Raw genomic sequence first — 24,458 nt, forward strand, 5'->3', positions numbered from 1 at the left:
ACTGAAGTTCTTAGTAATGCATATTACTTATCAAAAATTAAGTTTTAATATATTTATGGTAGGAAATTTACTAAATATCTTCATGGAACATGATCTTTACTTAATTTCCTAATGATTTTTGGCATAAAAGAGAAATTGATAAGTTTGACCCATACAATGTATTTTTGGCTATTGCTACAAATATACCCGTACAACTTAAGACAGAATAAAATAGTCTTTATAAAAAGAATAAATGCTTTTCTTTTCAACATTTTATCATCACGTAATCCTAAAAAAAATTGGTTTCCATAAAAATATTAGAGCAACAACTTTGTTCAACACTGAGAATGATAAGAAATGTTGAGCAGCGAATCAGCATATTAGAATGATTTCTGAAGGATCACATGACACTTAAGGATTCAAGTAATGATGCTGAAAATGTAGGTTTGCCATCACAGGAATTAATTACATTCAAAATATATTAAATTAGAAAACTGTGGTAATATTTCACAGTATTAATTACTATTTTACTGTATTTTACTGTATCAAATAAATGCAGCCTATTGTGCATGATATTTGTTTCAAAACTATTAAAAACATTTACTGATCCTAAACTTGGATGGTAGTATTTGGTTTTGATAAACGTATATACAATATTCTAAAAAATATTAATATATAATGTAATTATATATATACACAACCAGTCAAAAGTTTTTGAACAGTAAGATTAAGATGATTTTAAAGTCTCGTCTGCTTGTTCTAATGTACAGCAAAAAAAGTAAACATTTGAAATATTTGTACTGTTTAAAATAACTGTTTTTTATTTGAATATATTTTAAAATCTAATTTATTCTTGTGATTTCAAAGCTGAATTTTAGCATCATTACTCCAGTCACATGATAATTCAGAAATCATTCAAATATTTTGATTTGCTGCTTAAAAAAAAAGAAAAAAAAAAAGATTGTTATTATTGTTAAAACAGTAAAAAACAGTAGAATTTTTTCAGGTTTCTTTGATGAATATAAAGTTCAGAGGAACAAAATTTATAATAGAAATCTCGTTATAACATTTTAATTGTAATTGCTCTTTTGATCAATTTAAAGCAATAATATTAATTAAGTATTAATTAAGTATTAATTTCTATACTTTCTTGCCCAAAAATTATGCTGACTCTAAGCTTTTAAATTGTATAGTGTATAATGTTACAAAAGCTTTTTATTTCAGACAAATATTGATCTTTGGGTCTTTCTATTTATCAGAAAATCCTGAAAAAACTGTTTTAAATATTGATAATAACTATAATAAAAATGTTTCTTGATCAGCAAATCAGCATATTAGAATGATTTCTAAAGGATCATGTGACACTGAAGGCTGGAGTAATGATGCTGAAAATATAGTTTTGATCACAGGAATAAAATTTTTTTTTTTTAAATGTATTCAAATAGAAAACAGTTATTTTAAATATTTTAAATAATTTTACTGTTTAGCTGTACTTTGGATCAAATAAATGCAGGCTTGGTAAGCAAAAGATACTTTAAAAAAACATTAAATATCTTATTATATAATATATACAACAACTTCAGCATCACCTCTTCATTGTTGAAAGATTATATTTAATTTTATTTAAAGAAATTAACACAGAAATAAAAAAAATGCCTCAAATACCTTTGTTTATCTAAAGTCTTTACACAGTTTTTGAACAGTTGCTGTGTGTCTTTCAGGCTCTGGAAATCTGTCAGCAGAGGCACTTTGTAGAAGAGACGGTTTTCCTGCTCAGTGAGTTCTGAATCATTGATCTGTGCATTTCTGTCATAGAAGTTGAACGCACGTTATAGTTCTTTACACACTTTACAATTGATCCAGTGCAACAGAGGAGAGGTCACTGTGTGTAAAATTTTTAATTGGCTGTAGCTTGTAGTGCTTCTGATGTATGCTTTTTTCCTGTCAGGTCGTATGGGTAACTGCAGACGCGCCCTGCAGATGATCATGGAGGAGCTGGGGAATGTGGACAAGGCCATCGAGTTTGCCAAAGAACAGGATGACAGAGAACTCTGGGACGATCTCATCTCGTACTCAATAGACAAACCACGTACGAGACTTGACTCTACAGTAGTTCTTTCTTCTAAAAACTATTGTATTTAACTAATATTTCTCTTTTGTTTGGTTTCTTCACTCTAGCGTTTATCACAGGCCTCTTGAATAACATCGGAACTCATGTGGACCCCATCTTGCTTATTCATCGCATTAAAGAAGGGATGGAGATTCCTAACCTCAGAGACTCGCTGGTCAAGATCCTACAGGACTACAATCTACAGGTGTGATCAACTACCAGTTAAACCAACATTTTTTTTCAGGCTAGAGTGCTAATATGTGACCCTGGACCACAAAACCAAGTGCAAGTCTTAAGTAGCATGGGTGTATTTGTAGCAATAGCCAAAAATCATTAGGATATTCAGTAAAGATCATGTTCCATGAAGATATTTTGTAAATTTCCTACCGTAAATATATCAAAAGTTAATTTTTGATTAGTAATATACATTGCTAAGGACTTCATTTGGCAGTTTAATCAATATTTAGATTTTCTGCACCCTCAGATTCTAGATTTTCAAATAGTTGTATCTCGGCCAAATATTGTCCTATCCTAACAAACAGGTGTATACATCTCAATTTCAAAAAATTGACACTTATGACTGGTTTTGTGGTCCAGGGTCATATTACTAAATGTGTTCTTGGAAAGTGTTTAGAACATGTTGATGTGTGTCGCGTAGATCTTACTGAGAGAGGGCTGTAAGAAGATCCTGGTGGCAGATTCACTGTCTCTCCTACAGAGGATGCACAGGACACAAAAGAGAGGAGTGCGGGTGGATGGTAAACAAATGTTTTGTCTTCGTCATCTTGGACAATTTCTCAAATATCAAGGCAAATCAGCTGTTTTGTTCACTAGAAATGCTACAGAAATTCTCTCGCTTTTGTTTCTCGTAGAAGAAAACATTTGTGAATCCTGTCACACTCCTATTCTACCATCAGGTACACCATGATTACTTTTAATGTGTCAGTTTGTATACACGAACACCCACCCACACATGCAAATATATGGAGAAATGTATAAAACGATTTTATTTCTTGAAAATGAATGTTGTGTGTGTGTATACAGTTAAAGTCAAAAAGGTTACATACACCTTGCAGAACATGCAAAATGTTAATTATTTTACCAAAACAAGAGGTCATACAAAATGCATGTTGTTTTTTATTTAGTACTGACCTGATGTGTCATATAAAAGACATTTACATATAGTCCACAAAAGAAAATATTAGTCTAATTTAAAAGAATGACTCCATTCAAAAGTTTACATCCACTTGATTCTTAATACTGTGTTGTTACCTGAATGATCCTGTTGTTGTTGTTCATGAGTCCCTTGTTTGTCCTGAACGGTTAAACTGCCCACTGTTTTTTTTTTTAGAAAAATCCTTCAGGTCCCACAATTTTTTTTATTTGAACTCTTTCCAACAATGACTGTATGGTTTTGAGATCCATCTTTTTACAATAAGGAAAACTGAGGGACTCACTGATGCTTTAGAAGGAAACACAATGCATTAAGAGCTGTTCAAAAGTTTACACCCCTGGCTTTTAACCCATTGTGTTTCCTTCTGAAGCATCAGTAAGCATTTGAACCTTCTGTAATAGTTGCATATGAGTCCCTCAGTTGTCCTAAGTGTGAAAAGATGGATCTCAAAATCATAGTCATTGTAGGAAAAGGTTCAAATACACAAAAATGCTAAAAAACGGAAGACTTTGTAGGGCCTCAAGGATTTTTCCGAAGAACAGCAAGCAGTTTAACTGTTCAGGACAAACAAGGGACTCATGAACAACTATCACTAAACAAAAAACAACAACTGTGGATCGTTCAGGTCACAACACAGTATTAAGAATGAAGTGTATGTAAACTTTTGAACGGGGCCATTTTTATAAATTAAACTATTTTCTCTTGTGGACTAGGATATGTAAGTGTCCTTTATGTGAAATATCTTACATTTTGCAGATTCTGCCAGGTATATGTGTGTGTGTGTATATAGTTAAAGACAATGTGCATAATATATACAGGTAAAAAAAAAAGAGCTGTCACCGATTTATTTAAATGTTTAGTTTTTACTCAATTCATACTGTTTTTTTAAAGACACGGCTCAGGCATTCGGGGTGGTGGTGTTTCACTGCAGACACATGTTCCACAAGGAGTGTCTGCCATCCCCTGGGAACGTAAGTCTTCTGTAATCTTTATATATAACTGCTTTCGAAAGGTGAAGTAATTTTTCTAATCCACCCTAAATGGATAATTCACCCAAAAAAGGAAAATGCTGTCATTAATTACTCACCCTCATGTTGTTACAAACCCTTAAAACCCCGTTCGTTTTTAGAACACAAAGTAAGATATTTTTGATGAAGTCCGAGCGCTTTCTAACCCTACATAGACGGTAACACAGCTGTGCCATGCTCAAGGCCCAGAAAAGTAGTAAAGACATCAATAAAATAGTCCACGTGACATCAGTGGTTTAACGGTAAAGTTACGAAAATACTTTTTGTGCACAAATAAAACTGACTTTATTACAACAATTTCTTTTAATGATGTCCTTACTACCTTTCTGGGTCTTAAACGTGTCAGTTGTATTGTTGTCTATGCAGAGTCAGAAAGCTCTCTTGGATTTCATCAGTAAATCATTTTTGGATGAGCCATCCCTTTAAAATGCAGAAACTACTACAAGTTGCCCTATTCAAACGTTTTGTTAACATTCTAACCAGTAATAATGACTCAACCAATGGTATTTATTGATGCTAGAGATGCAATGACACACTTCACATTTGATCCAGTCTGCTGCATTCAAACTTTGACCCTTTATTTTAGAAAAGGAGAAATGTTTACTTTGCTTTTGCACTAGAAAAGTGGTGTTTTATATCCCTTGACAGATCCCAGCAATACAGTATTGTAACATCTGCAGTGCAAAGCGAAGAGGACCGGGCAGTGGCATACTGGAGATGAAGAAATAATCATTCCTTCTACTAGAACAACAGTCATACAGTTATCACTCACTCATTAGAACCTGCTACAAATGAAATAATCTTCCCTTTACTAACGGTATTTATTAATGCAAGCTTGTGACTGCTAGATTATGTTTCATAAAAGCGCCAATAAAACACTCTCGTAATCTAAGTCTGTTGCCACAATGTTTCAAACAAAACATGTACAGTAGTGCATCACTGTTTTTCCCCTCAAAACTCTCTTTTCATTAAGAAATCTTTACTGATTGTTATATTTTTGAAATGTATACCAGTTTTGCCAGGATAAACTTTACTGGTATGTCAAATACTGCAATAATATGAAAGCGCTCAGCAGTTTTAATCCAGTCAAAAGAAAAACACAGCTAGTCTGAGCGGTTTTAAAACACAATCAGAATAGCTAGATTGTTATTTGCTAACTAAATGTGTAAAGTATAGCATTGCAAAAGGTCTCCACCTCAGGTTCTAATTTGACACAACCAACTATTCATATCAATGAACGCAGTCTTCTAAAGGCCACAGCTACAAAAATACACACCAAACCACAAACATGATATGAGATTAGAAAGGTTAAGCTTTAATAATGGTTTGTCAATCATGGAATCAAATAAAATGAGAGGAACAGGGATGAAGGGTTAAAGGGACATTGTTAGAGAAAATCCATTATTCGCAATATGTTGACAAACTAGCGCAGAACTACATTCTCACAGAGGGATACGGAGGTGGTTTTTACTCCTCAGAGTGGTAAGAATCAAATCAAGCAGGCTTTACCTGCTAAATGACCAGGAAGTGCCTTCCAGAACGCTATTTTAACACATTCCTCTAAATATATATATATTTCTCTCCCATCACTTTCATCATTTTTCTCACAGTAAGGCCACTTTTAAAAAGTAAATTTGAAGACTTAACGCCTGTCGACAGATCTTAGAAAATGGGAAAGGGAAAAAAAATAGATTTTAAGTTTAAAGTTAAAATGTTGAGTTGCTCCTCATTGGCCAGACTGGTGTTAATTCCCTTAGCCAATCAGAGCCCAGGACCTGGTCGACATGGTAACCACAGATATGCAACTGAGGTAGTCTCCACTCTCTAGCGCCCAAACCCAAAACTCTTAGCTTTCTGTCATCACGATGTAAGAAGAAAAACAAAAAACCAATGGTTTGGGAGCTACACTGATGTAGTGAAAGAAAGAAAAAAACCCTCCGCAGTTTTTCGCTTGTTTGTTTAATTCTCACCCAATGTCTTGAACTCCATCCTCAAAGTGGCTTTTCTCATTTTCTTAGGGTTGGCCGATGTCCAGTGGCTTTGCCGGCCAACCAACCCCATGAGGAAATCCACCGTAATAAACATTTGGTGCCTTGTTCGCTTGATGCAGTGTCATTCATCTTGGTGAACGGTGTCGTATAAAGCAGAATTTGAAATTTGAGTCAGTTCCTGTTGCTGCAGCCCGTTTGAATGCAGGACTGCATCAGACAGCTGCAGGTCATTTTCCCCCTGCGAGTCTTACTGTACCATTGGCGGTAGGCGTGGGGGATGAGGGGGAGATGGCTTTTATTTGTCCCCCAGGATGGCGTACTGATTATCTAACTGTAGTTGTTGCATGGAGCCCGGGCCTTCTCCTTCTCTGACACGGCTCTTGTGCTTGACCACTTCGAAAGTTTTCTCCATCTCTCTGTCCCTACAACAAAAAAACACCAGTATGCAGGATTAGTTATGCTCTGAATACTAGTACATGTACCATTGTAAAGATTTTTGATGTTTTTTCTGCACAACAAGCCTGCATTTGTTTGACACAAAGTACAACAAAAACTGTACAATTTTGAAATGTTTTCACCATTTAAAACAACCGATTTCTATTTGAATATATTTTAAAACGTAATTTTTTCCTGTGATCAAAGCTACATTTTCTGCATCATTATTCCAGTCTTCAGTGTCACATGATCCTTCAGAAATCATTCCAATATGCAGATTTTTATTAATAATATTTAAAACAGTTGTTTTAAACAGTTTTTTTTTTTTTTTCAGGATTCTTGATGAATTGAAAGATCCAAAGATCAGCATTTATTTAAAATAAAAAGCTTTTGTAACATTATACACTAGACTAGACCATTTCAAAAGCCTGGGCCCGATTCTTAAAGATTCTAAGAATCCTCTCAGAAAGCTTTTAATTTAGCTTAAAAATTCCTACATAGGAGTCTTACCTTAAGAGTGATTCAGGATCAATCTAAGAGCAACTCTGAGTAAAGAAAAGACTAAAACTTTTATCTTAGCGTGGAGGCGTGGTTGACCCCGTTGCTAGCTATGACACAGCCTTTTGAAGACTGTGATTGGTTGGTTGTCCAAGAAGGAAATAAAAGAGCACTTAAGTGTAGGGTCTAGTTTAAGCCTTCACTTTGATATTACAGGCATAATTTTTCCTGTTTTATCGCACTACCACACACACATATATTATACAAGTTTATATATTTTATATGTTTATATATATATTTTTATTTACCATGCTGTTAATGTTGTATTTGTATTTAATAGGTAATGAACAGCAGCACATTAAGGTTGTGAAAGTGCTGTAATTGTTTGTGTGACCTCTTTGAAGGTTGTGAACATACCCAAATTATTACTGCTGCATAGTTGCATTGTTTCCAGTTGCCAAATAAGTTCATGTAATAAATCTAGTTTAGATTTCTTCCATTTCTGCACTATGTCAGAGATGTTAGCATGTCTCTAATAAAATCAGTCACAAACATTATATCTGCACAATCTCATGTGTAGCACCTTATGAAATCACTGTCATGCATTGTGTGCAAAATATTGCATTGCCCTCCTCATGTTTTGTCAGTATTCTCCACTGCTAAAGAAACTCTTAAGTCTCTTAAAAGTCCTTGTCCCTACTCCTAAGAATTTGGACCTTAAGACCTCTTTTAAGAGTTAAGATTCTTTCTGAATTACTTTTTTCTTTACTAGGATATTTTCTTTAATTTAGAGAGGAAACACCCACATTTCTAAGAATTTTCTTAGAATTTTGTCACTAGGAGCAACTCTGATTTTTTATGAATACGGGCCCTGGAGTCTAATTTTTAAATACTTTTATTTAGCAAGGATGCTTTAATTGATCAAAAGTGATGATAAAGACATTTAGAATGTTACAAAAGTTTTATATTTCAGATAAATGCTGTTGTTCTGAACTTTCTATTCAAAGAAACCTGCAAAAATTCTACTCTGCATAAGTATAGGTATGCACCGAAATGAAAATTCCTGGCCGAAGCCGGATAAAATTATACAATGGTCCGAAGGTCGATTCCCGAACACAGTTTTGTCAGTTTTGTAAATATAAATACATTTAAATTAAGTGTGTGATTAAAATTTTTTTTAGAACTGTAGTTCATCAATAATTGTTGAGGGGAACAATCTTGCAATTTAATTACATTTTAGCATTTATAATTTTTCATAAATAATAATAAATACAAATTATACATAAATTATACATTTTGATAGTTCCACCCCCCCAAGTAATTAAAAACAGGTTTGTCAAATAGTATGCAACAAGTGTTTTAAATGTTAGTTTACTACGAGACAATGTGTGAATATATGAAGCAGAAACTAATTTGTTAAATTATTATATCTGTTACCTATGAAAATTTTCATTAACAATTAAAACTGATATAACCGGGGAAACTAAAACTACATTAAATTACATTTAAATCTATTTTCAGGATATATTTTTACTTTTTAAAACATGGCATATTAAAAATCTTTTGAATTAAACAGGACAAAACACTGACTCATTCAATCAGAAATTCAATAAACATCCGTTTTATAATGCATGCTTTGGCAGTTTAGTTATTTTTGTATTTGTATACTGTTATTTTATGATTTTGAATCAGCTTTTTTAGGTTTCGTAATTTGTGCGTTTGTCATTCTGTTTAGCTTTGTTTCTATTTCTGTTTTAGTTTGAGCAATTTTAGTATTTATTTTATTTTAATTAGCTGCTGAGGCAACATTTTTTCAATTTAATTTTTTGGCATCATTACTCCAGTCACATGATCCCTTAAAAATAATTTTAATATTCTGATTTTCTGTTTAAAAACATTTACCATGTTGAAAACAGCTGAGTAGAATTTTTTCAGGTTTCTTTGATAAATAGAATGTTTAGAAGAACAGCATTTATCTAAAATACAGGGTTCGTACGGGTGCTTGAATTCCTTGAAAATGCTTGAATTTTAATGTAGTGTTTTCAAGGTTTGAAAAATGCTTGGATTTTGGATGGAGTGCTTGAAAGCGCTTGAATATGCAGTTGCATCGGTTTCATACTAAATAGTTATTTTTTGTTAGGCTTATAATATGTAAAAGAAAAAAAAAAGAAAAAAACACAGCTCCGCTGGAGTCTGCAGTTGTGGCTGTAGTGTGATCCGCCGGTCTTTCTTGATGCGCGCCCTCTGATGGAACAGAGCGGGAGATAAAAACATGCCGGGAGGTTGTCGCATCAGTCCACGATGGCTTGAAAACGACAAATACGAATTATGTTTAAAACGAGAATTTGGGGCTCGCAAAGTCGCCAGCCCGACGTCCCGGGGCTATTGCGTTTTCCAGTCGGGCTACCAAAATGTTTCACCGGACTATTACAAAGTAGAGGGCTCCTGCGGGTCCTTAAAAACTCCTCCATTTAGTTATACCAAATTTAAGGCCATAAAAAGTTTTAAATATATTAAATCGTCTAAGAAAAGGCTTAATTATTAAGTTTAAGAGGTCTTACAGTTAGGAACGGAAAGACGAGAGTCGCGATATGGCTGGATTAAACTTCAAAAGGCAATGATGTCACGGAATAAATATGCATGCTGCAGGTTTCAAAGTCAAAACGCGGCACGGATGTCTTTATATGAATGTATCTGAAGGAAACCGACTATCCTCAGAAACGTGTGTTTGGCATTTTCATTTCATTCCTGATAAAACAGCATTTAAACCGTAATATTTCAGCGCTCTGAAAGCGCCCCCTCGTGACAGAGAATGAATTTGCACATTTTCAGTTGTTTATAGTCAGATTATTGCAAATATCGACCCATGGTTTTATGCAGCAAACACATAAGAGTTGTAAATGTGAAAGAAGTTAATGTGCTTTCTAAATATCTAAACAATTAGAACAGTAGTATTTATGTTTTAAATAAATATAATAAATTATATACTTGATTTATTCCTTTTAATGATATAAAGGCTGAGATGCCATTGTATAGGATGTTTTGTTTTTGTGAAAATCTGAATAATTAGTCATGTCATTTTATGGCTTAATATGTTACCGTACATTGTCCAACCCACTCATACTGTTCATTTTACAAGTGCAGCTCCTAAAAAGGGTCATAAATTGCCTTAAATTGATATTTAAAAATTGTGCAGATACACTGTAAATAGTGAAAAAAAAAAAAAAAATCCTTGATATTTATTATTTGTGAATTGAAAATATTTTGATTGACATTTAGACTCCTATCTGGTTTAAAAAAATTTGTCTTTTTTATTTGGGCTAGTTACATTTTATTATTAATTTTATAGTTTCTTTTTGACTACCTTTTAGTACTTTTAGGCTGAAATGTATTCAAGTTTTAGAAACTTCTCAAGTTTTAGAATTTTAGTTTAGTATCATATTTTTTTTACAGTTATTTTATACCAGTTAGTGTTGTCAAAAGTCCCGGTACTTCGGTACCAAGTCGGTACTAAAAAAATTAAAACGTTACGGTACCAGGTTTTCTTAAGTACCGGTGGTACCGACTATCCGGTCAACCCGGTTCTTGATACGCTATACAAAAGGTGCGCTCTCACGCACTGCACAGTTGCGCTCTATTCAGCGGTGCTGCTGGTGCCGCGGCTCTGACTCCACTTGTTGACAAAGAAGAGCCAGGCTTGCTCCAAATAGTTTGGATTTGCGGCTGAACAAGGCGAATATCATAGATCATCAAAAAACTATTTGCAAAAGATGTCGTCTAGGTTCTCTCGAAAGGAGGAAACATCAAACTTAAAACACCTCAAAAATCGACTCCTGGATCAAATGAAAGAGTTCAAGTAAGGTAAGTTTCATTTTAATTTCATATTTAGAGCATTATTGCATATTTTAATTTGAATGTCAGACTGAAATAAACATCACCGTTTGTGTAGTGAATCGTTAGCATAAGCGCGGCTAACGCTAATTATGCTGGGCCTTAGAATGAATTTGAACCAACGCTCCTATAACTTTTGTTAAGAGTAAAAAAAAAATAAGGACATGATGTATTTACTATTTTTTACACAAATGACATGTGTATCCAAAATATATGTGTTAGAGAATGTACAAATGTATGTATAGTTAACAATGTCTATGTCCTTAATATTCGTCTGTCAAAAAACGTTTTAGGTTTATTCTTGACTGGATAAATATGAATGCAGTTTGGATTGAATAAAAGTACAATCAAATAAAACACGTTTTATCCCCTGTTTAGTTTGGTAATACTTTAAAATAAGATCAAATTCATGCATCATCTAACATAAACTTAAAGTAAGTGAAACATATTTTTACAACATTAATTCATGTTTGTGAATGTTATTTAATACAAAAAGACATGATCATGTTTGTTCATGTTTAACAGATTAATATGATTTTATGCATTAGTAAATGTTGAAATTAGCCTAACCTCACTAAGAATAATTGCCATGTAATGTTAACTACTGTTTATTGTTAGGCAATGTTATCTAACAAATGAAAATTGTAAAGTGTTTTTAATACTGCAGTTTTCATCTGTGATAGACACTTGTCTAAATATATGTAATCTTATCTTAATTTATTATAACAGCTGAGGTTATTTTTTTACTGAAAATTCATATTTTGCTGGTGTCAATGATCTAATGTTGCATCTGGTCAGACTTAGGCCATGGCTTTACTTAAGTATATTATATTTCTTTTTACAGTTGCAGATTAAGGAAGATCATGAAAGACCCCAGCGAACTACAAAACAGACAACAGTGCAGATGTTTTTCAGCAACAGCAGCAGAAATATGACAAAAAGTTTTGGGTGAAGCTTGTTTACATTTTTTATGCCTGTAATTTCTTTAGATGTTATTTCATTACTAAAATGTTTACAAATACTTTAACCTGTGAAAAAACTTTTAACAAAATTTTACATTAGTATAAAGAATGGCACTGTTTTTTGTACATTTTATTTTTTTTATTAATAAAAAATAGTGTGTTGCTCAATTAATATGTTATTGTGTTTTGCTTTGGTACCGAAATTGGTACCGAGAACCGTGGATTTTCAATGGTATTGGTACCGAATACTGAAATTTTGGTACCGTGACAACACTAATACCAGTCAATAATGTGTTACCATAGACATTGCCATACTCCTCTCACAGTATTACTTTTATTTCTGCAGGTCTTAAAAAGCCTTTACGTTTTATTTTTACAATACTGCAGATACTCTGTAAATTATATTAATTAAATTAGGCAATGTTATATGCAATCCAGACATATACACATTTATTAGCACAATAACATCTGATTTAAAATTAAGAACTCATGTATGTGAATATGTAATTTACCACAGTGCTGGAAAATTTTGAAAATGCACCTTGTAAATTGCTTGAAAAGTGCTTGAATTTTACTTTGGAAAAGGTGTAAGAACCCTGAAAATATTTTGTAACATTATAAATGACTTAATTACAATGTTTGGGATTTAAAGCATTCTTGCTAAATAAAAGTAATCATTTCTATAACTTCTTTCCCAAAAAACAAATGCTGACTCCAAGCTTTTGAATGGTATAGTGTATAATGCTACAAAAGCTTTTTATTTCAAATAAATCTTTAGATCTTTCTATTCATCAAAAAAATCCTGAAAAAATGTACTCAACTGTTTTAAATATAGATGATAATAAATGTTTCTTGAACAGCAACGCAGCATATTAGAACAATTTCTGAAGGATCATGTGACACTGAAAACTGGAGTAATGATGCTAAAAATATAGCTTTGAAATCACAGGAATAAATTACATTTTAAAATATATTCACATAGAAAGCAGTTATTTTAAACAGTAAAACTATTTCCCGATATTCCTCTTTTGCTGTACTTTGGGTCAAATAAATGCAGGCTTGTTGAGCAGAAGAGAATTCTTTAGAAACATTCAAAATCTTTGTTCAGTTTAGTAAACAAAACACTTATTCCACACACAGAAAAAACAGAACAAATACTGTGGAAAAAGCAGCACATCAGTATGCCATTCCTAACATACTCTTGTGTACAAGGAAAAATGAGGAAGGAAGCTAAAGGTACATCTGATAAAGCGATGAACAGTGTACAGGCTTTTAGAAGAGCTCAGTGACTTACTTGCGAGTCTCCACGTGTCTGGCGGTGGAGAGGAGAGAGGGGAACTGGGCGTCGCTGAAGATCTCTGGAGGCCCTTGAGCTGGCCCTCTCTTAGTTGTTGTTAACCGGGCCCCTGGGGGACGATACACGCCAGGTGCTTTGGGCTCAGGAACTTCAACTTCCTCAACTAACAGGAAATGAGAAAGATTAGTGCTTAGGAACTCATCTCAACTGATACTTCCATTACTTGGCCATTTATATTAACACTGCCGACTTACCCGGAGCAGCTGAAGGGGGGCCGCCTGATTTATTCCAGGGTCCAGAGACTTTATCACCACTGACCAGGATGATTTCACCATCCTCACCCACTTCCTCCTTCTCGTACTCTTCCTCTTCCTTCTCATCACTGTCAGACAGACAGACCAACATAAAATTGAGATGTGCTGTGCATTAATTCAGTGTTCTGAGACATTTACGTGTTAAAATTTGGTTTCTGAAAACATGTTTGGGGGAAAAAAAAAAAACATCATGGAGATCATACAAAGCACCAATGACACAACGACCAGTTGTGTTTACCTGAACTCAAGTAATGAAACTTACGAAATGAAAGTACCATGTAAACAGAATTTATGATTAGTAAAAATTCATTAGATGTCTATTGTTTGCGGTTCACACCTCATTTGCATGGCCTGGAGTCGGAGTCCAGTGTAGTCCACCTCCTTCTGCTCAAATTCCTTCCATTCCTCATCCTCCTGGAAAAGAGAGAAGTGACACTTCATTGTTTCATTAACTCATTTTTAGAGAATTCCAGAAAGTACAAGAACCAAGTTTATATTTTGAGAACTGAAGTGGAGTCAGTCACAGCATCTAGTCCTTCATCTTTAGTGTATTGATTATCAATGTAACTTATAAATGAAGTCATGTAATGTAATATATAAGTGAAACCTCGGTAATGAACAGCAGGAGAGGCTTCGACGGTGCAGTGCTTTGTGGGATATGTAGTTTTTCGACTATCAGATGTGTAAAGCGGTCGCCATTAGCCAAAATAGACGCTAAAGGAATAAATAACAGGCAGGCGCCATGGAGAGGAGAGGACCCGCAGCTGATAAGCGCGTCTATAAGCATTTATAGTGCTTCTATTCAGGTTTGTGATATACTTGTAATTAGTTTGAAACGTGAAAGCCACCAAACAATCTGCTAAGCTATGTATTGAGTGTATGTATTGAATATTGACAGTAAAGTACAGTAGGTGTTTCAGTAAATACACAGGCAAACATAAAAATGAAACATAATTCAGTCAATAATCAAGAAAAGTGCTATGGTACATAGTAAAATAGGATTCTAAGGGGTAATGTGCTTTATAAACCAGTTTTTGCAAAGGAAACACACAAGGACACTTTTAGGGGGAAAAAGGGGCAATGTGACTCTCTTCGGTTATAATTCAATAACTTCTAGTTAGAAACTGTTATATGAAAAACCTAGTGAGACCTAGTTTAATCAAACAAAACAAGTTGCAGAGTGCTGAGACACACAGAACCTGAATTACAGACTTTCAAACAAAAACTTCTGAAAAAAAATAATCAAAAAGTGCCTATGTTTTTTTTTGTTTTAACTGTAATATTTGAAACCTATATAATATTATTTATAAAGAATTATGGTGCTATTTTGTAGTTTAAATGGTTTTCTTTACAATGAGACCATTTTTTTTTTTAATTCCTCCATTGTATGTGTATAGGGGAACCATTTGAATTTGGGTAGGGAAAATGCAGACGGAAATCCCCAAAATAGCTGCAGAGCTTAAGGGGTTAAGACACAACTATTCAAAAATCTGGAATCTGAGGGTGCAAAAAAATCTAAGTACTGAGAAAATCGCCTTTGAAGTTGTCCAAATGAAGTTCTTAGCCATGCATACTACAAATCAAAAATTAAGTTTTGATGTTAAGGGTTGGGAAATTGACAAAATATCTTCATGGAACACGATCATTACTTAATATCTTTGTGATTTTTGTCATAAAAGAAAAATTTATCTTTTTGACCCATACAATGCATTTTTTGCTATTGCTACAAATATACCTGTGCTACTTATGACTGGTTTTGTGATCCAGTTTGACTTTTTCAAAACTCTTCACATAGTTTTCCTAACCAACTTTCAGACAGCACAAAAGTTAGTTTCACATCCAAAATGCACATTTCATCAAATTATCAAATCTCCAATCAAGTCATTTTCCCCTTTTGTGTAGATCTACTGTGCAACGAAACTGAAAAACTAACAACTGCATAGTTGTTCAGCAACATCTACTTATTTTCATAGTACTTCAATTTAACATGGTATTACTGAACTGTACTTAACTTCTGCAGTTTTGTATTGTTTTTATACAAGTTCAATAATTTTGAAAATAGTGCAAATTGGCTTGTATGCACATAGAATTTTGATGAAATTCTGCGTCTGAGTGAGAAAAGAGAGAAAAATCTGATTATTAGTGTGCATTAAGCTACATGGAGAAACACACTGCTCTTTATTAATTCTTAAGATGTACATTGTGTCATAGTTCAGTATGTTGCAGCCATGATTCAGCTCATAAAAACAAAGACATTTAGAACATAAGTGGTCTTAATATTAAAGACCACTAAAATCTTTACTTTTCTACTATTGGGTCTATTTTTCACTCCATCAGCCACTCAAATGCTTTCAAATCAGCTTGCATGTAAAATACCACGGTAGGGCTGTGCAATTAATCGCAATCGCAAAAAAATCGCGATTTAAGCACATGCGATTTCTAAACCGCACAAGGCTGCGATTTTATCTATCCCCCCAACGGCACCCCCGCCCCCCTTGAACGTCAAGTTCATTTTATTTTCGATATAGCGCCACATCACAAATAGAAGTCATTTAAGGTTATCTTTCCTATAGAACAGGTCTATACATAGTTCTTTTATTAAACATACTAAATAGCCTTATGTTATTTATCTTATTTACACGAAGGCATGGCATTTCTGTCTCTTCATGGTCGCGTGATTACAATGTCTCCTCCAAGAAAACACGGACTGGATCGCGGACTAAAAAGACCGTTTTAATATGAATCCTTCATGTTCCGTTTGCTTCTGTATGTATGAATGGTGGAGACGCGTTTTATTTCTTTACTACATGCAGACTGAAGCACACGTGATGCTCCCGCTAATTTTTGGCATTTGCATCTCACATGAACAGATAAACTCAATCGCCAAATCGCTGCTGTGAGTTTCACTTTTACCGTTTCATTTGAGCAAACTAGCATCATATACACACAGAAACTTCACTGCAACCTGTCAAAATAAAAGTACGGTTTAACATGTAACAGAACAATATTAGTCCTGTATTACTTTTGTACAGTATAATGTAGGTGTTTATATATTCCTATTTAAATAATTTACATAAAATAATATATATGATAAAAAAAATTACAACAAGATTAACCACTTAATTATTATTTAAACGTTTTAAACTGAACATAATTTTTCTTCCACGCATTGATTTTAACAGTAAATTTCTGTTTGTTTGACAAATTAAAAGGGTTTATTTTTCATTTGATTAAAAATAAATAAATGTTTATGCTTTTTCATTATCAGAAAAATTAAAACAAGAATTTCTAAAAAAAAAAAAAAAAAAAAAAGCAAAAGATTTTAGAACCCTCAAAATGTTAAAATAGAGAGTTTTGGACTTATTTTTCCACTGAAATGAATGTATTCGTTATTGCACAAAGTAGGCTAAAGTGCCGGGAAAAAAGTAAAATGGCTTATTTATTTTATGTTGTCTGTTTTAAAGACAATTTTACTACAGTTTTGTTTATTAAACTTAATACTATGTTATTTCATGGTGAAATGTTTTGTTATGCACTTATTGTGCACTGAATACATTTAGAATGTATGTATGTAGCTTGTTTGAAAAAAAAAAAAAAAAAAAAAAATCGCAAATAAAATCGCAATCGCAATATTCCTTCAAAAAATCGCAATATGATTATTTTGTCCATATTGCACAGCCCTATACCACGGTGCTGTATTTCACTCTAAAACACGTAGTGCATTGAATTAAATAAAAGCATTTGTGGTTCAATAATCACACTAAGCCATATTGTGATTTTGGTTTTATTTTGAACAATCCTGCAACCCTAATTTCCAGTGAAATTTAAAGTGCAGATCTATTCACACTCCAATACTATCCTCAACTCACTGTGCTTTAGAAAGGGATTCAGTTTCTGAACTACAAACAACGGATGTGTGAGACTGACAAATATATAGAGATCAGAGTGATTAACAATCAATATCTAACTTGATGAAAAAAAATATTTATAATACAAATAGATATTTATATGCAACAACATTGGGAACTTTGATAAAGACACATATTCACCCCCCTCACAGTTGACATGAAGGGCAAAACTAGCTATATAGACCAAAACCATTTTTTGAACCAGGCTGTAAAGATACTTTTTTCTGCTGTAAAGTTGGGCATTTTAACATGGGGACTCTCTTTTGCAGCCAGTCTCTAGCGGCCAATCGATGAATTGCATTTTAAGACACTTCCGTGTTGGTTTCAATAGAGAAAGCGGGAGGTTGCCCCTTGTATGCAACACAGGTACTTCCCCCATCATGACTGGCTTTTTTTTGCACCTTTAACTGTAACAAGACGACTGACTGCCCATTTTACAGTTACAAGATGCATGTAAGCAACAGCGAGGTACGTTAAAGTCACTAAAATTAGTTAAAAAAAAAAAAAAAAGTAGAGCAAGGACTTAGTTCTGTCTACAGGTTGCCAATTTGATTTTGAGATGTAGAAGTTCTCAAAAGTTAAGGCAGATGTGGTCTCAGCCTCAGACGTCATAAACAACGAACTGTTGGCTGAACATCTGATGCATATGACAAAAAAAAAATTGGAAACACTTTATACGTTTGGAAGTCGTAATCTGATTAAATTCTAGAGGGATTCTTTAATGTTCCACCTGGAAACAAAGATGCCAACAATACGAACAAGGTTGCCAAGTTTTCATAACAAAACATGCCCAATTGCATTCTGGGGTGTAAATATTACATTAGTGGGGTCGCTTCAACCCACAGAGCTAAAAAACAACAAGCAGGCAACAGTGAAAAAGCTGCCCAATTCTGTGGTAAAACCATGGACTTGGCAACAAATGCGCAGCATATGCACACATAAATACTGCACTTGTTTCATTACTGGATGAATCAGCATGTAGAATGATGATTCAATGACAAATACATTTTTTTAAATTACTTGTGTCACCTAGTGGCAAAACAATGCAATTGACACAAGCATTATTTGAAACACCAATTACTTTCAAAAGATACTCTAATTTTGTTTGCTAAAATAGACTGCAGTGTTTATCTCTAGAGATGCTCCGATCAGTATTTTTGGGGCCGATCACCGATTACCGATCACCAAGATCAAAGAATGGCAGGGGAATGGGAATCTTTGATCTATAATCTAGCAGAGTTTGCACCATTTGTAGAAATGAAACTAATTCTGAATTTACTATATCAAGAAAAACTGTAGAAATAGGCTACAGTCAAGATCTTGAAGAAACACCAAGTTAGGGTTGCAGACGATAGTATCATGTATCGACGATAGTTAGAGATGTCGCCAGTTGCTGATGCTGGTCCTTTGCTGCTTTATGCTGGTCATGTTGCTGGTCAAGGACCAGCATAAACCAGCAAAGGACCAGCATTAACCAGCAAAAGAACCAGCAAAGGACCAGCATAAACCAGCTAAAACATACCTAACCAGCATATGCTGTTTTTTTAGCAGGGTTTGACGATAGCAAGACGATTATTATTATCCGTAAAAAAGGCACCTAACTTTAGCGATGCAGTGCAGAGAGTCGGTTCTAGGATGCTTCAGAAACTTGTCGTGATATAAACACACGCATAGAGTATGCGCCTTTAATGCGCCGCATGGGTAAGAGATTTATTTATATTAAAGTGCACCTCGCACTAGACTAGGCTATGTTCTTTGATATTGTAAATGTTCTTTGCTTGTTATTTGTAGCTGCTTTTTAAGACGATGTAAGGATTATATTATCCAGCATTGCAGTCATTAGGATAAAGGTAGTAAAATGTGGTTTAGGCTGAATTAAATATGATATATCAGAATCCGTCTGTATATAGGAAACATAAACATTCACCTCAGTAACATCTATATGCGTTCATTAGAATTACGATGCGATAAAATGGCGCTAAACATACGCACGTGAATTACACGCGCACCGTTTCTCCTCATTCTATATGGACTGAACTACAACATGAACTGATGACAATCAGACATACAGCGGTAACATTATTGCAATATGACGGGTATAGAAAGATACATTCATTTACATTCAAGCACGCACATTTACCACTCACTGAAGATAGCAGGGAATGAAACCGAAAGTAAACTTAAACTTCTCCGCCAAAACTAGTCAGCGCTCTGTACACGACTTAGTCACATGCCCAATAACAACTACCCTTACAAAACTAATAAAGAATTTAGTACTCATGTTGCCATTGCTAAGCTCCGCTCTGCTGTTGTTTACCTGTGCACCATGCATGCACGTGTGAAAAAAACCTGCGAGTAATTTACGTCAAGTGATCGGCTTTTTTGATCGGCGCTTTTGGGGTTCGCCGGTCAAGCTATTTTTAGCCAATATCGGCCGATCGTGATTGGTGGCCGATCAATCGGAGCATCACTATTTATATCCGAACAATGATTTTTAATTCTGGTATTTCAGTGATATATTAATGACTATAAGGCAGAAATAATACTGGGTAGTTGAAAAGACTCTTTGTGAAGCGGCTTTTTACCTAAACATGGTAACTGTCTGCTCTGTGTCAGCGCAGTGCGAACACAGATTTGAATGTTCCTGTAAGACCTTTTAAATGTTTAATAGACACAAGGAATCATAGTCATTAAGAAATGAGATTGCGTGGGCGTTTGAATCGAGTTTGAAATATTTTAACGACTAATCGTGCAGCTCTAATTCGAACCCTCAAGTTTTGCTTTTATATAGTGGTATATAGAGTTGTCACTGTAAAACTTAATGAGTACACATCACTGTACTTTTGACTACCTTTCGGAAGTGTTTTGATAACTGGATATTTAAAATCTTTGAAGTAACTCCCATGAGAACAGAATCAACAAACGTTGATCTAGAGTGACGTTGATCTAGCCAGACTGCAGGCGTTGCATTGCAAAACATCTGACCTGTATCGAATTTATTACCACATATGGATGTGCAGGGCACTGAATTAACTTTTTTACTTGGTAGCACTGGTGCTCCCAACTTCAAAAAGTTAGGAGCACCAAAATTTTTTTTAGGACCACCTAATTTCTTTTTAGTAATGCGCCGATCTTGATTCTTCGTGGTCGATTCAGATTGCAGATGTTTTACAAGCAAATGGGCTGATTCTGAAAGCCTTTTTTATACATTTATTTTACGCCTTAAGCAAGGGACAAGAATGAATGAAAATATGAGTACATGAACAAGATGTTCGTTTTCTCTATTATAGGTACAGCCATTTAAATTAGAGGCAACACCTGCATTTTTAAACAATCTACAGTAAAAAAACAAAAAATTATCGACACTTCTTTCTTAGTCGTGTAGACAATAAATGCAGGCATGATCAAAGTAGGCTACTCTTTCAATATTCAAAGTACAAATAGAGACCGAATTTTTTAAGCATGATACAGAGCTATAGACACTACACAACATACTAATAACAGCATCGATATTTTATGTAGCCTAATTTGCCCGCATTGGGGAGTCGCTCTCTAAACGCAGGGTATTAAAATTGCTTTTAACGATCACGCGAAACTCTCGACGGCGCGGAGCATGCATTCTACAATACAAGACATTACTTTAACAAAACCATTTGAAAGTGGGAGGACACAAACAGGATTTTGAAAAGCGTGTCCCCAGTGGAAATTGCGCCCCTGCGTGAGTGGAACGCTGCCGCTGAGTTATCATTTGATGTGAATGTATGCTGCGTTGTACAGTATATATTGAGACGGAGGCGGCAGAATTGTATCTGACAGAACGTACACTGTAGCACGAAATATAGTAGATTTCTTCAAAAGCAGATTGTGGAGACCTTTTAATTGTCCACAATCAAAAGAGAGAACGGCGAACCTGTCACTGTATCAGCTCACAACAGTCTGTGCAGTAGTTAGGCTAGCGAAAGTTTTGTAAAGAAATTAAACCAAGTCCAACAATTTCTCGCACTCGCACAAATGCTCTCAAATATAATTTGAGGTCGCGCAGATTACATTTTGCGAGCATATGCGCCAAAGCGGTCGCAATTTCGAGCCCTGATGTGGCACAAATCGGATTCCATGCGGTTTGTATTGTTCACACGGTCATGAGAAAAACAGATCTGAGTCACGTGTCTGTGAGCAAAAAAAAAAAAAAAAAAAAAAAAAAAAAAAGAAATCAGATTTGGGCCTCATTTATTTAGCTGCAGTGTGAACATAGCCTAAACGCCGGGTTTTCAAATATATATATATATATATATATATATATATATATATATAAATATAAATATATATATGTATGTGAAATATGTAAAGTTCAAAATACATCCAAGAGTTTTACACACCAGTCTGTTATTGTGGGGACATCCCACCGCCCTAAACATGACACGGCAAAAAAACAAAATTATCTATCAGTCATATGGCCTCATGAGTGGTCCCTGGTCATTCAAAGCAACTATGGTTCTGAAGGTCTGGAGATGCGAGACGAAGGCAGACGAACATGAGCTTGCAGGGACAGGGTGTAATTGAACTAAATAATTGGAGAAGTCCTGCATACATCATCACAGAGAAGCCTGGGGCCAGTTGCATTAACATAACCACTATGTTAAGACTGTGTCTTAAGAACAAGTTTGACCAACAAGCATTTTGCCAAAAGGTAATTAGTCTTACTTTTCGGATTCAATTAGACTAATTTACCTTTTTGTAACTGACCTTAAAAAGTTATGACCTATATTGAAGAAAAAATAAATAAATTAGATGACTAAGTTTGTAAGACTAGTCTAAGCAGTTTGCTCAGTCAGCCTTTGGGCTTTTCATTGGAAGGCCCAGTTGTGACATTTCCACTAAACATTATGAGATCTCTCTCTCTTTATGATGTGGTAGTATATCCCAAACATGCATACTCTTCTGTTACATACTCAAATGTAAAATAAATAGTCATACTATTAAATGACATACTTTTAGGGAACAGCTTAAGTAGGGGAATTAATGCAATGTGCAGGGTTTAATTAAAATGACCAAATGTCATTGTAAAAGTACCATCCTCCAAAAGCAGTGTTCATTAGTTCATCTTACAGTAGAAACAAGCATATGGTTGAGTTGAAGGACACCATTATAGCAGCAGTTATATATCCCCTGCTGGAAGATTGATTCCCCATGCAATGAATGTCAGCTATGATGTTATATCACCCAACATACGCCAGGATCAAATGATACTTCTATTTAGGGGTAACACTGAAGACATGGTTCACACAAAAATTTCAATAACTTACCCACCCTAATGTTGCTTCATTCCCATATGAAAGGTAAGGCAGAATGACAGTAAAAGTCACTATTCAGTTTCATATTTGTATGAGGGGGGAAATATGCAATAATAGTAAATAATGACATAGGCTTGTCGATATCTAATGTACTGCCAAAAATAAGATTTTAAATCTGAGGGCGAGTAAATGAACGACAATTTGAAGTTGAATGTCAATTTAAGTAGCAGCTGTCAGAAACATAAACAGATAATAGCTACAGCACAACATCACATCAATTTTCTCTTTATAAACACAAAGAAATATGTACGTTTTATTAGCGTTGCTATTTGCTTGTGTTACAAAACCGCGCGAACTGCCTGCTTAGACCACATTGCGCTTTCAGAACGTTCACTCGCTTTTGTACGCACAAAAGCCATCTAGATAGGCAGCTCACTAGGTTTTGTGACACAACCCGAGTGTGTTGTTTGACTGTGCATTACCTTTTCCATCTGCGCGTCCTGATTCTCACTCTTCGTCGACTTCTCCTTCTCCTTTTTCGTCTTTTTCACCGCCATTGCGGCACTTCCAGTCGCCTGCTCTTTTCCCTTGCCTTTCTCCTTCTTTTTCTTCTTGTCGCGTTTAGCGAAGAAGTCGTCCAGACTCTTCTCCACGCCGGCCGGAGCCACATCCGCCATCTTATCCCCAAATTTTCTTCACTAAACACTAAAAAAGCTTAGAAATGATCAGATCAGTGTCTCAAACGACAGTAAACGAGCCTTTGCGTGCTTGTCTGCCCGGTAATCCGTATGTTTCATGTGTATGCGCAGGTTAAAGGTGTGCTGAGAGCAGCATGACAGACTCACCAGCTGAAAGTGTGACACACTCGCCCAATGCACCGGATAGTGTTGCTTCCGATCTGACCCGGATGGGAAAGCAACTTTGTGATTGACAGTTGCTGCTGTCCAATCGCTGAGCGACAATGTTAGTTTTCGACCAATCCCATCGCAGGGTGAGGATTCTGCATAGTGGTTTTGCCAGATTGTGCAACTATTTTGTCGTACATTTCGTTTTTAATAGTTATACAACACTTTTGGAGTATTTTAATTAACGAATGAAAAAAACAACAGCATATTTCTACTGATACATTTAGATATGCGGTGCCATCCTAAACAGAGAAACCTAAACAGAAGTGGCAGAATTGCAGAAATTGTTTTAAATAAATTATTGTTTTTACATTACATGATAATAGAAAGGTGAAATAATACATTAAATAAAGTACTAAACTGGTTATTAATCCAAAATAACAAATATTTAATGTAATATTTCATTTTTTTTTTTTGACAATCTGCTATTACAAACTTAACCAGTCTAAATATTAAGTGTGGTAGGCCCCTCAATGCCTTTAGAGATTATTGCCTTGCTTAGGACACTTTATAAGAAAAAGGGATTGAAAAAGGGTGTTGTTGAGAGACTATTGGTAATGTAATGTGTTGTTTTAGACAGCATAATGTTTTATAGGCCTTATATATTTGTATCGTTTTAACATTAGGTAGCTAAATAGTTATTTCTCAAATAACTCAGAATATGCGAAACAAAGA

The 24,458-nt window shown here is 34.7% G+C and overlaps 2 protein-coding genes across 3 annotated transcripts in view; one reads left to right on the forward strand and one right to left on the reverse strand.

Moving 5' to 3' along the window:
* vps41 (VPS41 subunit of HOPS complex) overlaps nucleotides 1-5,183 on the forward strand; it is a 40,443-nt gene extending 35,260 nt beyond the window's left edge. For both annotated transcript variants that reach the window (XM_073830432.1, XM_073830433.1), the window contains 7 exons: nucleotides 1,701-1,755; nucleotides 1,928-2,068; nucleotides 2,158-2,294; nucleotides 2,748-2,847; nucleotides 2,962-3,006; nucleotides 4,155-4,234; nucleotides 4,940-5,183. In XM_073830432.1, coding sequence (XP_073686533.1) covers nucleotides 1,701-1,755; nucleotides 1,928-2,068; nucleotides 2,158-2,294; nucleotides 2,748-2,847; nucleotides 2,962-3,006; nucleotides 4,155-4,234; nucleotides 4,940-5,020 — 639 coding nt within the window. In that variant the 3' untranslated portion in view covers nucleotides 5,021-5,183. The remainder of the gene's footprint in view (nucleotides 1-1,700; nucleotides 1,756-1,927; nucleotides 2,069-2,157; nucleotides 2,295-2,747; nucleotides 2,848-2,961; nucleotides 3,007-4,154; nucleotides 4,235-4,939) is intronic.
* Nucleotides 5,184-5,585: 402 nt separating this feature from the next.
* Nucleotides 5,586-23,765, reverse strand: cdv3 (carnitine deficiency-associated gene expressed in ventricle 3). The gene is made up of 5 exons (XM_073830434.1): nucleotides 23,361-23,765; nucleotides 14,017-14,093; nucleotides 13,620-13,747; nucleotides 13,363-13,528; nucleotides 5,586-6,704 (listed from the first exon to the last, which is right to left on the reverse strand). The coding sequence occupies exons 1-5, from the start codon at nucleotides 23,553-23,555 to the stop codon at nucleotides 6,578-6,580; spliced, it is 693 nt and encodes a 230-aa protein (XP_073686535.1). The 5' UTR covers nucleotides 23,556-23,765; the 3' UTR covers nucleotides 5,586-6,577.
* Nucleotides 23,766-24,458: the final 693 nt, after the last annotated feature.

The sequence above is a fragment of the Garra rufa genome, chromosome 24 (assembly GCF_049309525.1).
Source record: "Garra rufa chromosome 24, GarRuf1.0, whole genome shotgun sequence".
Taxonomy (NCBI): Eukaryota; Metazoa; Chordata; class Actinopteri; order Cypriniformes; family Cyprinidae; genus Garra; species Garra rufa.

Bases quoted from the DNA above. Each gene is read 5' to 3' on its own strand.
- cdv3 (XM_073830434.1), bottom strand. From the start codon at position 23,555: ATGGCGGATGTGGCTCCGGCCGGCGTGGAGAAGAGTCTGGACGACTTC. The intron at 13,529-13,619 runs GTAAGTCGGCAG...ATTTCCTGTTAG, and splicing joins CCCCCCTTCAGCTGCTCCGG to TTGAGGAAGTTGAAGTTCCT. The intron at 6,705-13,362 runs GTAAGTCACTGA...TTTTTGTTGTAG, and splicing joins AGACACGTGGAGACTCGCAA to GGACAGAGAGATGGAGAAAA.